The sequence below is a fragment of the Rhynchophorus ferrugineus genome, unplaced genomic scaffold (assembly GCF_030347505.1).
Source record: "Rhynchophorus ferrugineus isolate W39M unplaced genomic scaffold, kcgeb_rfMv2 rfM2, whole genome shotgun sequence".
Lineage (NCBI taxonomy): Eukaryota > Metazoa > Arthropoda > Insecta > Coleoptera > Curculionidae > Rhynchophorus > Rhynchophorus ferrugineus.
In genome coordinates this window covers 39,096,293-39,114,122 of record NW_027472581.1, presented here as the reverse complement: position 1 = coordinate 39,114,122, position 17,830 = coordinate 39,096,293, and the positions used below count along the sequence as shown (strand labels likewise).

At 31.7% G+C, this 17,830-nt stretch overlaps 1 protein-coding gene across 3 annotated transcripts; it reads left to right on the top strand.

The window, feature by feature from the left end:
- Positions 1-9,756: 9,756 nt before the first annotated feature.
- On the top strand, positions 9,757-12,381 carry Orc5 (Origin recognition complex subunit 5). 3 transcript variants are annotated; one of them, XM_076397528.1, is made up of 2 exons: positions 9,757-9,913; positions 10,975-12,381. In XM_076397528.1, the coding sequence occupies exon 2, from the start codon at positions 10,986-10,988 to the stop codon at positions 12,318-12,320; it is 1,335 nt and encodes a 444-aa protein (XP_076253643.1). In that variant the 5' UTR covers positions 9,757-9,913; positions 10,975-10,985; the 3' UTR covers positions 12,321-12,381. The 3 variants fall into 3 exon arrangements, with proteins under 3 accessions (XP_076253643.1, XP_076253645.1, XP_076253644.1); XM_076397530.1 differs by having other exon boundaries at positions 9,789-9,985; XM_076397529.1 differs by lacking the exon at positions 9,757-9,913 and adding an exon at positions 9,997-10,150.
- The last annotated feature ends 5,449 nt before the right edge of the window (positions 12,382-17,830 follow it).

The following is a 17,830-nucleotide window of genomic DNA, read 5'->3' as shown; positions in this document are numbered from 1 at the left end:
TATTATTAAATTATTCACGGAGTCACAATTAAAATACATATACTCGGGAAGTAAGTTTATTAATGAGCCTAATGACTTATTAGGCGTCCACTAACAGTTGTCCTGTTCTTGTTGTTTTATCATGTTGACTACACTCCTCCCCACCGAAATTTTAGAATCATACGATTCGAGTTAGATTTTTTCTTTAGCTCCCACCAAGCCCTCATATCTCCTAAGGGTAATCCGGTTACAGATGACATTACATAACCAACATTCCGAAAATAAAATATCTTCTGATATTTGCTGTTTTAATCCATTACAACTAGTCTAGCCGGAAAATGGACCGTTTAGTGTTTGATGTGTTCCTTCTATCTCCGCGTGAAGCACGTAGATCTTGTTGGACTTCGTTGATCTATCACCTCGGGGCCCCCAATTGTAGGAATGTATGTTAACACTACTATTCGTTGGCAGGAAATTGTACGGGAACACAAAACATTGGTTGATTTTGAACTTATTGGTTATAATGTTAAGTTACAATTGGTCGACGGAAGGATCGGCAGAAAAATTAGGCTAAGAGCAAGGTTGTTCCCTAAACAATAAAGGAAAGGAATATAAATAATAAAGAAAATGTGATGTATCAGTATAAACAATTGTTAAACAATCTAACCTAACTCTTAAATTTAACGCTTTTGATATTTATCTACATAAAATAACAGTTTTCTTTATTTCTTTTATTATTATTGAGTTATTCAGTGTATATAGGCGTTTTACTTTTGTTTGTTGATTGGAAGGAATCTGCTTTGGAAAACTATCCAACAATTAGAAGATTACGGTGACGCTGCTCCATCATATCACAACTTTCAAGTTTAGATTCAGGGATTTAAAAGTGATTGACATAATTATTCATTATTAAAATATGAGAGTCAACGTTATTAAATCCACGCATACAGTTACATTTTCTGGCGCATTCACAACTGATTAGTTTGATGTGGATTTTGGTCTCCTGAAATACAGTAAGTGTTTTATATTACACGCTAGAAGTTTAATTTTAAGGGATTTACGTTACCGTGTATTAAATAGCATAAGGTACATTAGTGAATAATTTCATGCACAAGCCTCACTGACAGGCTTCAATTTTAGATATAAGTGTGAACAAAATGTTTCGGTGCCTTGGACATTTCTGAACTTGAAGAAACATGAGCGTCATTGAATGTTGTATGAAGCTTGTTTCTGGTTCCGACGTTTTAAAAGTGGTGAATATGACACCGAAAATAAAGTATTATCTGGACAGCCAAAAAAAAATTAGGGCGAGGATTTGAAGGGATTACTCGATGTAACCATCAATGAGGATCACTATCAACTAAAATGCGTTCGACGTGATGCGTTTGAGTCGAGCACTGCACGAAAACCACAGAAAACTCGAGGAAACGCACAACAAAGCTATTATTATTAACAACGCTCAACCACCTTTTATAAAACCGGCGAAACGCACTTGGAAATATTAAAATGAGAAGTGCTACCCCACCCGCCGTATTCTCCTGACCTCGTTCCTTTTTATTACTACTTGTTCCGACATATGAGTTGTGAATCTGTCTGAGCGCCTCAGTTCTTATGAAAATACCAAAATATGGGTCGATTTGTTTGGAGTCCGTAAATTAACTCAAAAATGGGAAAAGTAGCGGTCAATCAATAGACAATACGTTCATTAAAATATGCTGGACCGATATATCACAATAAAGCTTCAAATTTAAAAAAATGCTTTAAAACTAATTAATAGGCTTATAGTAAATGAGTTAATCTGAAAATATCACTAACTTAAAAACAATGCAGCACTAAATATTGTTCAGTCATTCTAAATCCGGGACTATGTTGCAATAGCAAATACATGACGTTATCAAAAGATATTTACAAAAATAAATTGATACAACTTTTATAATTTTCCAAAAATGAAATAATCTTCTAAAATAAGAAAAACAAAGGTAGTTTCCCATTTAAAAGTTTTCATCTAGACGACACGCGTGACGACAAACATCATCGCCTCGTATTTGACGTCGTGGGTTTTTCGATCTCACTCTCTATATACGTATCCTTTTCTGTTCAATCACCTCTTTCTCTATCCGGCTGATTTCCCAAATGGAAAACTTTGGACTGGCGCCGGAAATGCCCAGCGGTGCCATCCGTGTTTTTCCGTGTGGAAAACCAACCTCTCACTCGCACCTGATCCGATTGCGAACGACACAACTTTGCGCCATCATATGGAATAAGATGTTGCCTTAGTCTATCGAGAATGTGATAGGAATTGAACGAAATTTTTCTTATAGTAACCAAGAGGATCTAAAAAAATATAATCAAGTTGACAGTATGTGTAGAAATATGATTTTAAATTATCTCTGCAGAAGTTATAATATGTGAAACGGTTTAGAAAACAAAAACCATTGGCAGCGCCTGATAATTGTGTTTTTAAAGATATTTTAAAGTATCCTTTTACCAACTATGGATTTATCTGGACTGGACCTACTACTGGATGGTTTAACGTGGGCTCCGAACCACGGTCCTCAGTATTAAGTCCACCGACTGGCGAGTGATCAACTTTAGAAATCATCCCAGAAGACATCCGGTCTTACCCGGCCTGGTTACTGGCGTGACTGGGATCATTTTCCTTGTCGGATTTTACACTCCTGCCTAAGACAATCACAAATTTTAAATAATCACACACATTATAATAATAATTTACGACCATGCCCCAGCAGCAAATTGCCTGGACGGTTGCGTTTATTTTCTCGTAGCTCATGATATCAATAATATTTCGAACTGGAATAATACTGCGTTCAAATGTATCTATAGCGTCTCTTATTCTAGTACGTTCGATTTTACTTTGCTGCAGTTGATTAAAAATTATTTTTGTTGGCTGTTGCTCTACAGACTGTGTTGCTGGAGAATTGATCTTCTATTTCATCCGTATACTCAATGATATGTTGTCTATTTTCGTACACATCGTTAATAGTCAGTATATTCTAACGGGTTGGCGCCCATGGAGGATCCTTCTGTTCACAATTTTGTTAAACATTTCTACTCATTGGGGTGAATTATAAAAAAAAAAGCCAGAAATATCTTGTACATTGTTAAAAAATTCAAGTACTTGCTTATTTATAGACACAATCAAATTTAATTGATGTGCATAACAGTGTACATAGTGACCAAGATATTTTTAATTAATGCTGGAACACCTGCATGTTGGCCGCTCATCACCGCTGCTGCATTATAGCTTTGTGCGATCAGTTTGTTGGGTGAATTTTTAACTAAAGTGTCTATAAGGCTTAAAATTGTTTTAGTAAATGTTTCTGCCTAACATTTTTCAAGAATAAAGTGATTCCAAAAATGCTCAATTGGCTCACCATCGCGAATATATCTAAAAATAACTACCTATAAAAATATATATGACGAGTTATTAATTTCCTTAATTAATTTTTCACGACAAACTTCAACTATACACTCTAACAGATCGCAACACTTAGAGTTGCATCTAGCTCAGCCTAAAAATGTAAAAGACAACTAAATATCGTCGGGTTCCGGGAAGTATTGCTCTTACCATGTTCGCGAAATGCTCCACAACATTTAATGCAATCTATAATTTTTGATAAAACATACATATTCTTTAACAGATTTTCACTATGTCTCTGTATATTTATCTTATACGCCGAATATAACTAACTATAATAGTAGATGATCTTAGTAATGCAACGCAAATGCTCTAGATGGGTGACCTCTATATCCGTCCAAGCTTTATCGCCTCCAAAAGAGAATCGATTTTTCGCATTTGTTTCCATTTTAATATTTTTATTTCGCCCTATTGGTTCCTTTGTCTTTTAACTGTGTCATTTAAACTTGTTGTCTTTAGAGTCTGTTTTCTGATCACTGCATCAACACCTCCATAAGCTGAAGTTTCTATACTTAAATACTTAAATTTCATTTCTTTCTGAGTAATTTTGCCACCACCTTCCAATTTGCACTTTAATAGTGTTTTTAACTTGATAACATATTTAGTTTTCTGGAGTGTTAGCCTGATATTGGCAGTGATTTGGCAATGTAGTTAAACCGATGGAATAATTGATTGTCTTCATTCAATCGTCATTGGGTTGTTGGAAATGTATTTTAAGAAAAGAAATGTTACGCTGAAATATTCCTACACTCCTCACAAGCCTTTGACTGGGTATGGCATTTGGGATTATGTGTAAAATGAGTAAACTGCAACCGCGACGCGGCACTATTGCTAATTGCTGGAGTCATATATTTTTGAAAGAAAATTTGGAACATATCCATACTTAAATCTATTTTATTATACAAGGCAGTGTCTTGGGACTATTCCTGTATGTGTTCTATAGTGCTGATATCCCAACAACAACAACAAATAAATAGTACTTGGAACATTTCCAGACATATTTATTACGACAAAAGATATATCTGCCTAACAATATCTAATAATTGATTAGAGATTAGACATACAGTTTAATATATAAAAATCCAACTGGTCCAAGATTTGAAATATGAAATTAGGTTACTAAATCACAGCAAAGTGGAAGCTAGATGCCTACTGGACAACATGCAGGAAAGCAAAAGATTGAAGCGAACCAAACCACATGAACCTTTATAGAGTTACTTTTAACTTTAGCTTAAGTAGTTTAGTTTTACTTTAATTAGATAAATAGATACAATATATATTAATCCAGTACTCGCCTTGCTTGTCTATTAACGCAAGTTCAACAGCAGAGCAGTAATAAATTACTTTCTAAATTAATGTAATTAATAAGCCCCAGCAACGGAAATAAAAGAAATTAATTATCTTTGACATATTTATTTTTATTTTGATATAAAAGGCAAACAATTGAATGTGAAAAAAACGAAAACGTATTTGACTATCTTTATTAATACGAAAAATCATATCCTTAAGAAAAACGTAGACATTAACAATCAACAGGGAAACGTCTAATCCCTTTACGCTGGCGAACGTATTTAACCTAATAGCTCTTTGAGGTTATTTTGATTTAATTACCGGCCTGTTATGACGATCAAAAGCTTGGGTCGCAATATGGGGCGCCAACCGAAGCTCGCCAGTCCTCTTATGGTTATTAAGCTTTAATAGAAACAGTATATTTTTGGAGGAATATCGCCTGGCTCTATCATTACCGGCCGTAGTTAAATAATGTATGAATATACTGTACATTTGTCTTTTCAAGGTAATTCCTACACAACTGATAGTGCATATACTCGGGTCGTTCTTTGGAATTAAAAACATAACATAGGGACCATTGAGCTTAAAGCTCCGCGATTTTTAATAATGATACGGCATACCAACTCCGGAATTTATGTAGTAACTTAATTAAAAATTCATGTTCTAGTTGGAGGTCTACGATATAATATAATATACTAGAAGTACCCGGATTGTGTTACGTTTAATGCCATGTAAAATAAGAGAGTTGTGTTTGGTTTGGTTATATAATATGCTTATAGAAGTGTTTTTGGACACTCAACTAATAAGACTATGAATAACTGAATCAATGAATGTTGAATAAGTCAACGTTTCCAGACCAGTAAAAAAATTAATCTATAGTCTATACAATAAAAAAGCCAATGCGCATCAAAAACATATGACGTCAGCACATCGCAAAGTTACATTGACTTAGCATTCTGTTTCACAACACTTACCGGATTTTAGCCTCTAATAATTGTAACTTCTAACTAATGTTTTGAAGAATTTTGTACACATTTGAGAACAGTGTCGAAGACTACCAACTCAAATCGAATTTCGAATATACTAATACCGTTACATGTTCGGATACATCAGACAGCATTCTGTCTCTTTTTAACGAGTATAAAATGAGAAGAATCTTAGGAATATTACATTTTTATAAGGTGACGTACATTGTCTGTTTTCAAATCAATGTTTTCCTTCTCATTTTATTCTAGTTAAAAAGAGATACAATACTATGCGATACGTTCTAACACGTAACAGAATCAGCCTATCAAATTGGCCTGGTTTTCCAACATCTGCAAATGCATCAAACCTTTAGTGATAATAATTACCGGTTATAAATTGGCAAACGGTGTTTTGCCTCCTTTGAAGGAGATAATATATGCATTAGATGTACTAAAATGTTAAAATATATCATATTTTACATTATTTTACTTAATTATTTTATTTCATTAAAATTTTATTATCGAGCCAAAATGAACTAAAACTGAAAATTGATGCGCCAACACTGAAACGTTTTAACATAATAAATTTAGATGACGTGCGTTCACTGTTTTATTGAACGGGCTATATATAGTCAATCCAAATTGGCAGTGAACTAAGGTAATCTCAATGTATAACGTCAAAACGCCGTAATGTTTTCGCATTTAACTTTGACATTAAATTATGTTTATATTGATTATGATTATATTGAAAAAACTACTAATTTTTTTATACATTTTATGCATTTAATCTTGAATAGCTCTAACATAAATGTACGTAGACCGTTTTTTTTTTCTGGTAAATTCAAAATTATGTTGTTTTTTTTTAAGATTATAATCATAGTGTTCCTACTAATATTCAGTGCCGCTGCAATATAATACAAATATTTCCAATAAAAACCAGAGCAGCTTAAGATCTAATAGTGTCAATATTTACCTCTCTATTTAATGCATTTTAATGGTAAGAACGGGGACCCACATTACCCTCGTTCCTGTTCGAAGTTATTGATAGTTGACGTAATCTGTTTCTGATTAACTATTTGTTAGCTTTGACATTTTTAACCAGAGTAATCATAAATAATAAGCAGCGATTTGAAATTTATCAAAACAAGCAAAGTGCTAAATACCGTTTTTCGGTTTATAACATCTATTTCTTAAATTATAGTCACTTCCACATTATAAGCTCATATTATAATAGATGTTTTGGAAAATGAGGCATTTGACAATCGAACGACTTTTGTAGGCTGAATCGGTCGCATGTTCGAACGCATCAGGCAGCATTGTGTCTCTTTTTAACTAGAATAAAATGGGAAGGAAAATATTGTCCAATATTAAAACGAATTTACAAAAAACCATAATAGGGAATCGTTATACATCTAGATGACATGGACATGGTATGCCCAGGGTTGGGAAATATTTGTATTACTTGTAATTAAAATACCTAATTGAAATACAAATACATATTTAGTACTTGTAATTTAATTGCTTTTTAATAATGTAATTTATTATTAGTATTTTAAATACCTGAAAGAATTCAAAACCTCGCAATTGATGACTTACAAAAATTACAAAAATCATGAAATAAGGGACGTAGAGATGCCGATATATTTTTTTCTGAAAAAATATCGATATTTTTTGTAGACATATTTTTATCCGATATATCGATTGTTTTTTAAACATTTTTTTCAACGAAGTATAGATAGTTTTAAAAATGGTATTGATCTTTTGTTTTTGGATATCTACTTAACAACTTTGTATTTTATATTTTAAATAAAAATAATTAAATTACTGTCGTTTGTATTTTATATTTAAAATATATACGTGTTAGTATTTTGAAATTTGTATTTTAATTAAAATATGAAATATCGATAGTGTTTCTCACTGAACTGAATTTTTTTCACTGAACGTCTAGAGCCTTTACAAAATCGTGGAGAATTAATATAAATATTTCGACTAAAAGTGATAAGTAAGCCTATTTTTAATACCAAAATATGACCGGCTTGGTGGCGCAGTGGTAAAGGCGGTGGGACGGTCCTCTTACTGTTGCGATAACCGCGGATTCGAATCCTGCTGGGGCATGGTCGTGAATTTATGTTTGTGATTGTTTAAAATTAGTGAATGTTCTAGGCAAGAGTGTAAAATGCGACAAGGAAAATGATCCCAGTCACGCCAGTAACCAGGCTGGGTAAGACCGGATGTCTTCTGGGATGATTTTCTGAAGTCACTCGCCAGTCGGTAGGCTTAATGCTGAGGACCGTGGTTCGGAGCCCACTTTAAACTTTAGGCCCAGTCCAGAAAAACCCATATTTGGTATAAGGAGACTTTAAAATATATTTTTAAAAAATACCAAAATATTCGATGGGAACTGGGAACTGGGAACATACCTTATTCAGATAATTTATAACTTCGTCTTGATTCACTACAACATCGATGGAGTTTGTTTCTGTCTCTCTTGCTATAACATTTTGATTGCTATAATTGGTAACATTGACATTTCTGTTCTATCTGCTAATATAGCATGCTTACTGAGCCATTAGTGATTTTAGTTCTGTGCGATATTTTGGAAAATTTGTGAATCATTTCATCTGTAGTTTCCGTGCGTTTACAAAGGTTTGTTGATTATGTGATATCTTCTGTGGATTCAGTGATTGCAATTTTCTAATTTTTATTTTGGGTTCCTGTTAGCTTTGCGAATAGTTATACATGTACTGACTATAAAATGAGATATCTCTTCTCTCTTCTTGATCTCTCTGTTTTTATAACAATTAAATTTTACTTAAAATAGCAACGTTTAAATACTTAAGATACTTATACACACATTTTTATTAGATATTATCTCTATCCAAAAATGTTTTCTAGAAATTTGTAGGTGGCTTGCTTATGTGCCTGGAAACAAATCTCAACGGCATCCAGTTAAGGCAATTGAAGGAACTTAACTACTTGGGATCAATAACAGTAGTGAAAGAAGTAAGATTTTTTTCTATAAAATAATTAGCGTGGAAAAGGGAAAATATCACATCCAGATTAAAATTCGTCTCTTTCAAACGCTTATTCTGCCAATTATTCCTCTGTATGGCTCGGATATTTCCACATTGTTGCAGTCTAATATCTGTAAATTTGAAGTCTTTCAGATGACAGGCTTAAGACAAGTGCTATGATCACTGCAAACTGAGGAACAATTTTAACGATCTAGATAACAATGACGGATATGTTTATCGAATTTCTTCGATATTTCTGTGGTAGAGTCGACCTTTTCGATGGAAGACACAACGAGCAGTTCCAAAAAAAGACATGGATCAAATTAGAGACATATCTGAAAATAAGAGACTAACCCTATACGATACCAAAACAGTTTTAACTGTAGGTCGATAGTGGCGAGATTTTGGCAGAGAGAATTTAAACTACCAACAACAGCACATTGGTTGAGAAGTAAACATTCTTAGCAAACGGTTGTTATGGAAAATAAATACGTTTTTAAATACATTCACTTTCTCTATTTCATATAATTCTAAAACTTTATAAAATAAGAGCATAGAGGATTTTCTTTTCCTTTTTTGGTGGGAAAAATATAGGTCTGAAAATAATATATAACGAAAATCAGAAACTTTATGACGAAATCGTCAGTAAAAGAAGCGATATCAATTCCTTGCAGTCCACCATCTGCTCTAAATTTATATTTTTCTTATGCTCCTTTTTATAAGTTGGGGTTTTCAAGATCAATAATATTAATTATTAATAAAATAAATATGGGCTGTTTAAAACATAAAGGAATATATAATTCATTTAGCAAAATAACTACAAATTAATATATAGTTAATAAAAAAATATATTTGTTACATCCCTCTAATTTGATTACTTTAGATTATTAGATAAATCTCAAAAATATTCAAGATAATTTAATTTTAAACGATATATATGCTACAATCTACCGGTGAGTATTAATACTAACTTGGTCTAAATTATTTTTCTTCTACAGTAAACCTTTTAACAGACAGCGAATATGTTTCTCTTTCACTCTTACTCATTCCGACATGAACTACGCCTGTCTTCATTACGGTTCCCGCTTAAAACTTAATATTCCTTATTTATTGGTTAGAGTTTTTATTTATGTTTTTTTTTTGGTAGTTTTAAGAAAGTTAAGAAGATTACTACAGAAAAGCTGTAATTCAAAAGTGGAGTTATCCATTAAGTGATTAATAATAAAGTATGTTTAGTGTTATAATAATTATATCTTTCATATGTGGGATTTCTAACCTAAAGGTTTAGTCGTTTAATGGTAATTTGGTGTAATCATTAATAAGTCTGCAGTTTATAGTTAAATAATATATATGTCAATGTTTTCAACAGTAATAAGTTAATATATGAGTGATCTATTAGCTAATAATCTTGTGACTTGAATATATTTTCTAGACTTTATGATGAATGCGCCGAAGGAAATAATGTAAATAACACTAATATATTTTAGTTTTTAGTAATATTTTCTCATAATTGTTAAGGCTCTGTTAATAGTTACATTAACTAGGTCTGAATTCTACAACGATGTTTACCTCCAGTAAAAACGAGTAATAAAAATATAGTAATTATAGTAATATATATAGTAATTTAGTGGGTGCCTGGGAAATAAATTTATTATATAATTAATATAAAAGATCCTGTTTCTTAAATATAACTTTAATAGAAGTAAAATAATCACTGTTGGAAATACCAGCTTTTTGCTAACATTATAAAGTAAATGTAACAGTTCACGTTCACATTTCATCATAATAAAAGCGTTAACCAAGAATAGAGAATAAAATATCAATTTCAGTTTTGATCTCAAAATTAAACTACTTTTTCGATAACATATTAGACATATACAAAAAATAAATATCAATTGTATGGAGAAATGTTTGGATATCCATTGCTTCCAGTAATTTTAAAACTCCTAATGCAAATTTAACAAAACAAGTAATTATATATTTAGAAAGAGAGAATAAACTCTTCAATCATTTTAAATGGATATATAAATACTTCAACAAAATTCAATTCAAAGAACATGGATTACTTTTTCATGTGCAAAGTTATTTAAATACATTATAATAAAACTTTCTTAACAATTTTCAAGGGTAGTTTTCTTTGATCCAGTATTAATATCCAATCAATTTCTGAAGTGAGTATTTCCCACCTCGTTTTATCTCGACTCATTATCACAAATCCAAGCCAACGTCTCAATCGGTTCGGATTAGTTTGGCCAGAATCCCAATTAATGTCGTTCCTTTGTTTCAGAAATTTTATCAATGGAAGCCAAGCTGCTCGCGCTTCGCCAAACATTCCCAGGGCGGGAAAGTCAAATCGACCAGCTCCGGAATTTATATGGATGGGAAAATGAACCTTTAGCGCCGTCGGTATACATTTATGGTGGTCCGAGCACAGGGAAATCTGCAGTTGTACTCAAATTTTTTGAAACGTTGGAAATTAGGCATGCGAATGTGAACCTTATAGAATGTTATACTGCTAAGATATTGTTTGAGTCGATTTTAAATCAGCTTACTGGTCATCGCCTGGATCCCAAGGTTGGAACACCATATGCAAAGTGTGATACCCTGAAGGAATTCATTGAACATTTACAAAATGTCGATAAAGAAATTAATTTAAGTAGATGCGTTGTTATTTTAGATAAGGCTGAAGAATTAAGAACTATGGACCATAATTTATTACCCAGCTTTCTCAGGCTGCAAGAATTAAGTAATTTATCACTATCTGTTATTTTCCTTTCTGAGATTGTGTTTGAAAAATATTACTTTCGACTAAATATTATAGAACCTATCAAAATACATTTTCCCCAATATACCAAAGATGAACTACTTGAAATATTGTCATTCGACTTTGATCTCGTGCGAGAATTAATTGGAAATAACTTCAGCCAGCCAATACAGTTCGACATCGACTTTTTTCGAAACTATTTGAACGTATTTTTATCGGTTTTCTACAGAGCTTGTAGGGATTTAAGTGAATTAAGACATATGAGCCGAAGAAATTTTTTAAAATATTGTGAACCGATAACACGAAATGAGTTTACAATAAAGGATTCAATGGCTCTTTGGAAGCATATAGCACCTATTCTAAAGAATTCCTTAGAAGTGCTTTATTTGAGAGTTTCCACTGATGATGCGTCAAAACCTATAGAAAATTTTGCTCATAGTTTAGAACTGCCTTTTTATGCTAAATATCTTCTAATAGCGGCTTATTTAGCTAGTTATAATTCAGCTAAGGATGATAAAAGGTTGTTTATGAAGTACCATGGAAAAAAAACAAAAACACAAAGAGATGTTAAACAAAAAAGCAAGGTGTCTGAAAAACTTAATACTCAAATGGGACCTAATGCATTTACACTTGATCGGTTGCTAGCTATTTTCTATTCAATCCTTCATGATAAAGTAGGTTTCAATAATCATCTACTAATACAAGTATCTAGTTTAGTGGAACTCCAACTATTATCTCTAGCTTCAGACAGTTCTACATTGGATGGTCGAAAATATAAATGCAATGTTAATTTTGATTGTATTCAAAGTATTTCTAAAATGGTCGGTTTCAATATACGAAAGTATCTCAGTGATTTCAGTCATATGTAGTTCTAGCTCACGTTTCTAAAATGTGTAATTATATATTGATGAAATAAAATTTTGTTAAGAGGCTAAGTAATTTAAATGTTACCAATTTTAAGATAAAACTTTAAATGATAGTTCAACATTATTTTATGACTGTTCTAATATATAAATTTATTAAATTTAGTTGTTATCTTTTAGAAATTGAATTACAATAAAATACAACAAAGGGTTTGAAAACATTTTAATGAAAAACTACATTACGAAAATACTTAATCCCGAATACTAAAAAATTGTTATTTAAATGAAAATTTCTTGTTAAACAATAAGCCTATATTTTATGATGGTTTTACATAAGTAATGCAATTAATAATTTTTAGTGAAAATAGGCTTAGCAACAAAATATATATATTAACAATTAATAGAATCAAGGTTTATTGATCTATTTACAAAGTTTACCAGCTACATCACATACAATTAGCTACATACCATATTATTTATACAGTTGAAAATATTAGGCAGGCATTATATTATCTTATTCGATGTTAAACATGTAATAATGATGCTATTTTCTGTCTGCATTTAAACTGTTGTAACTTTTACTGGTCATTTTTACTATGAGGGCTCGAACTTTTCCTTTTTTTAGATTTACTTTCTGTTTTAGCCTCTTCGTTATCTGTTGGGCGTTTATTAATAGTTTCAGGACTGGCACTTAATGTTGTTGCAGGTGGTTCCTGTGTTTCACTTGAATCACAATCTGAAAATTCTTGAAGTTCTCTGTCATCTTTTATTTTTCGTTGGCCTCCACGCTTTTTATCTTCGTCTTTGAATTCCCCGTTTTTGAATTTCTTAAACCAGAATTCACATGTCGAAAGCGATAAAGATTGTTCACCATAAGTGTCAACAAGCAACTGGTGACTGTCAGTAACACTCTTGTTTTGATTATAATATAGAAGTAACGCTTCGCGTATATGTTTCCTTGTAGGAACATAACCGAACATTTTTAATGAAGTAAACAGAATATCTCTATTCAAGATAATCAAAGAAAGTTCATATTTTAACCAGGCACTTTAACTTCAGTTTAACTACTGCTGCTGCACTGCTGCCAGTTCTGATTGATTGATTATTGAAAAAATAGATTAAAAGACGCTAAGATGATTATAGTGCACTTTAATTTGATAACAATACTTTTTTATAAATTAATATACAAGGAGTAAACAGTAATATACACTTTTATTTACAAAACAAACGTCAACCGATAGAAAGAGATATAAGCACCGTATGACTTTTGTTCACTTATTCTCATCTTTATGTAGCCAATAAATTTGTGTTGCCAACATTTATTGCTATTTGTTTTTCTGGTTGCCTAGTGGCGTTAAAGTAACATCATAGTAATAAATTTGGAATTGAGAGTTCATATTTCTTCATATTCTTTAAATTTCTTGTACTTTATATAATCCTTTCCTATCTATAAAATCATAATTTTTCTAATGTTATTTTTATATTATCTATATATAATTTGTTGTATATTTTAGTTTTCATATCTTTTCCACTCATTAAATGTTTGAATAACTCCTGTTTTTGCAATGTTTTGACGATCTTTATTATAATTCCTACAACATTTTAATTTTATTTTGTGACTTTTGATCTTAAATATTTAATGTACTGTGCTTCACATAGATATTCAGTTTTTATTATCTTTCAGTGAAATTTTATATTAATTTTTTTGGTTGATTCTATTTGGTGGATTTGGAAAAGAATTATGCGGCATGAACTTGTCGCGCGACCAAAGCATTAATTGGATTTTCTACAACTAGGACAATAGAATCATGCTATAAAAATACCGCCAGAATTAATTCATAGAAAAGTTAGTGTCTTCTATTACGATAACTCTATATATTTAGTAACTTGGTAATAGTCATAGAGAAAGAGATATTTAACTTCATAGGTTTAAATTATTTTATTAGATTTAAATTGACCAATCAAATTACTTAAATGGCCCATTATGGCTCCCTCTGGATGTTGGGCAAGGCAAAATTTTGCGCTAGAGTCCGTTATTGAGTTGCATCTCTATTACTCTATGGTAATATTTGAGAGATTGGTTGGGAAGTTTATATACTATATAGACAGGACCTTGCTCCATCCGACTACCATTTGTCCAGGTCTATGTAAAACTGTCTTAATGATGTCAATTTTCTTTAATATAAGTTTATAGAACCCACTTGCTTCAGTTTTCCACCAAAAATCTTAGAAATTATAGTTTTGCAAAAATTTGAAAAATATAACCTTGATTTTCATATAACATTGTTGTAATTGCAAATCATTTACCTAAATTAATTTTTAATGTTACTGTCAAAGTTCATCTTAGTAAATTTATTTTATTAAGGAACTATTTATAGGTCTAATTTAAAAGTAAAAATATAAATGGTAAAATCGTCAATAAGCTTATCTGAAAATATTATTGTATAGTTTTTTTTTATATTATTGATCATGTTCAGTTAATAGGCCAACAAAAGTCGACAAGCATTCTTGCTGACTAATTTTAGATTTTAGTAGTCATGTTTTATGTGTAATCTGTTGCGATGAGACCTTCCACTATGTTCATTTGATACGGCAAAAATATTTTTGAGGGAGAAATTTAATGGCCTATACAAAACAGGTTTTCAAGTATTGGACATTATTATGAGCTTTTTGGATTCCAATGAAATTCCTTCACTCCAAATAATTGGCGTTGTAAATGGAATAATTTAGGATCAGTTAACCAAGATTAATTATCAAGAAGACAGGTTAACGTTGGATTGGCAATCGTTTCGCAGTTACTCGAAGCATCTCTTGATGTATTTAAGTGGAGTTCGAGTAAAATTATTGCAGCTGAAACTGTAGGTAGTGAATTGAAAGTGTTCAAAAACTCTATCCCTGTTTCATTAACTCCCGGAACATGGGTCAATATTCCGGATTTAAGGCCACTAAAAACGGACAGCAGAAATTCTCAGTTTCTCATTCGTAAACTATTGGAATCTAGAGTTACTGAAACTTGTACAATGGAAATTTGGATAGAAATATTGCTCTTCTGAAGATTCTTTCAATAGTAAGACTAGGTAAACTGGCGGATGAAAGCACAGGTGGTACTTAAAATTAATTTTATAACTATAAACTGACCAGACAGAACAACGACCACGTGTATTATTTAGGTCATTTTTTTAGAAGGAAGGTGTTATATCGCGCAACTGATACGGCCCTGGCTACGGACTGCGTAATCGGAGAAACGCAGCAATATTCAAATGCTTGTGGGGCGAATTTAAAAAAATAATGTCAAAAAAACGTTGAGAAAGAGATCGGTTTGTTTTATAATGAAAAGTGTAATGAATATATTTGAGTGAAATACTTCATAACTTATAACACACGCGCTGAAAAGTCCCGCGCCTAACACATAGATGGTGCATATAGTATTACTGCATTCATCGCTTTTTTAGTTAAAACTAACCTTCAAAAGAAAGCTGTTAAAATTTCGTGACATGGTACTCACAAGTTTGTGAGATAATGTGTTAAGTGTGAAACTACTTTTGTCATTTTCAAAATAATTCATAATCAAAAACAATTTTGTGTTTTAATTAAAGATTATTTCTTGATGGGAAAAATACTGTTGAAGCGAAGCAATGACTTGAAAAGTGTAAGGATTCCACTCTATCAGAAAAAACAATAAAACGTTGACTTCAAACGTGGTATTAGATATACCGATGATGTAGAACACAGTAGACGTCCAAATGAGGTAGTAATACCAGAAAACAAAAAACAATCCACAAAATCGTTTTAAATGATGTAAAAGTGAGGTAGCGTTAGTTAGCTAATCGTGAAAATGTCAAAAGAACGTATTGCTTTTATAATACATGAGCATTTGACTATGAGAAAGCTCTGTTCAATATGGGTGCCGCGTTTTCTCTCTGCTGACCAAAAACAAGAACGTGTTGATGATTCTGAGCAGTGTTTGGCCATGTTTGAAATTAAGAAAATGGAATTTTTGCGTCGACATGTGGAAATGGATGAAACATGGATCGATCACTTCACTCCGGAATTAAGACGATTATCATCAGAGTGGACAGCAATTGGCGACAGGCTTGTTTTGAGGTAAAAGATAAATAGTTCTACAAAAGTGGTATTAAAATATTAGAACGGTGCTGGAATGATTGAGTGGCTCTTGTTGGAGACTACGTGGATGATTAAAGCCAATTTTGAACAAGAAAACGCTTTTTGCTTTATTATGCCCGGGACTTTTAAGCTTATGTGCAATACCAATAGATCCAATACAGAGAGATTCTAGCAGGTAAAAAGGAGACTATAAAATAAAATATATAATGTAAAACAGAAGATTCTAAACAAACATTAACATAGCATGAAAATATTTTATATTTTATGAAATGTATGTTTGAGTTTTTAATAATGTTTGAATTTAATAATTTCTATCTTAACAGGCATTAAAAAAATTGAGTAATAAAAATGATACTTATAAAATATTTTCGTAATTTTTTTAAGCGGTGGCATTATTTGACGCAACATCTAATCAATTCCTGAATAGTATCTACCACCTCTTTTATCCCGACTCATTATCGCAAATCCAAGCTAACGTCTCATTCATTTCGGATTAGTTTGGCTAGAATCCCAATTAATGTCGCTCCTTTGTTTCATGGGTTTTATCAATGGAAGCCAAGATGCTCGCACTTCAGCAGACATTCTCGGGGCGGCAAAATAGGGTTTTGACGCCATCGGTATACATTTAGGGTTACCCAAAGGCGGCGAAATTTCAAACCGTAATCAAATTATTTTTAATATTGAAAATTAGAAAGATCGACATTATTGATTATTATACCGTAAATATATTGTTTTCATCTATATAAGATGAAAGAAGATTTGAGTTTGTGCCAAAAAATAAGAAATAGTTTGTAATAATATAATTTTAAAAAGGTTCTTTGAAAAAAATATATATTTTTTTAAATAACATCTTTATTAGATACGCTTAGTACAATCTTAATTATTATTATTATTACAATTAATTTATTACTACTTTTCCTATGTGCTTGGATTAATTAGCAAGCAAGACGAGTGCGAGAAAATACATCAGTATGTATTCCTCAATTATAAAATTACAATTATTTATTAATTATTAACTTATAACTATAGTTTACACTAATAATACACACTAAGTGTTCACACAAGTTCGTATGGTTTTGTTCGTTTCAATCTCCTGACATCCTGTGCGCTGTCCAGCAGTTGTATTGCTTCCACGTTAGAATGATTTAGTAATCTTCTTTCGTGTTTCAAGGCGAAATCCTGCACAACTTCGCAAATCCATTTGATCTCCAGGTCATCGTGCAGTTCTTCAATGGTTACATAGCGATAGGCATTGGTAATTAATCGAAGAATCTTGTATTGACAGCGCTGTATGACTAAGTGATTTGAATTTTTAGTGCAACCCCATATTTGCACCCCATAGGTCCAAATTCTCTTTATAATTGTCTTATAGATCAACCTCTTTGATTTTA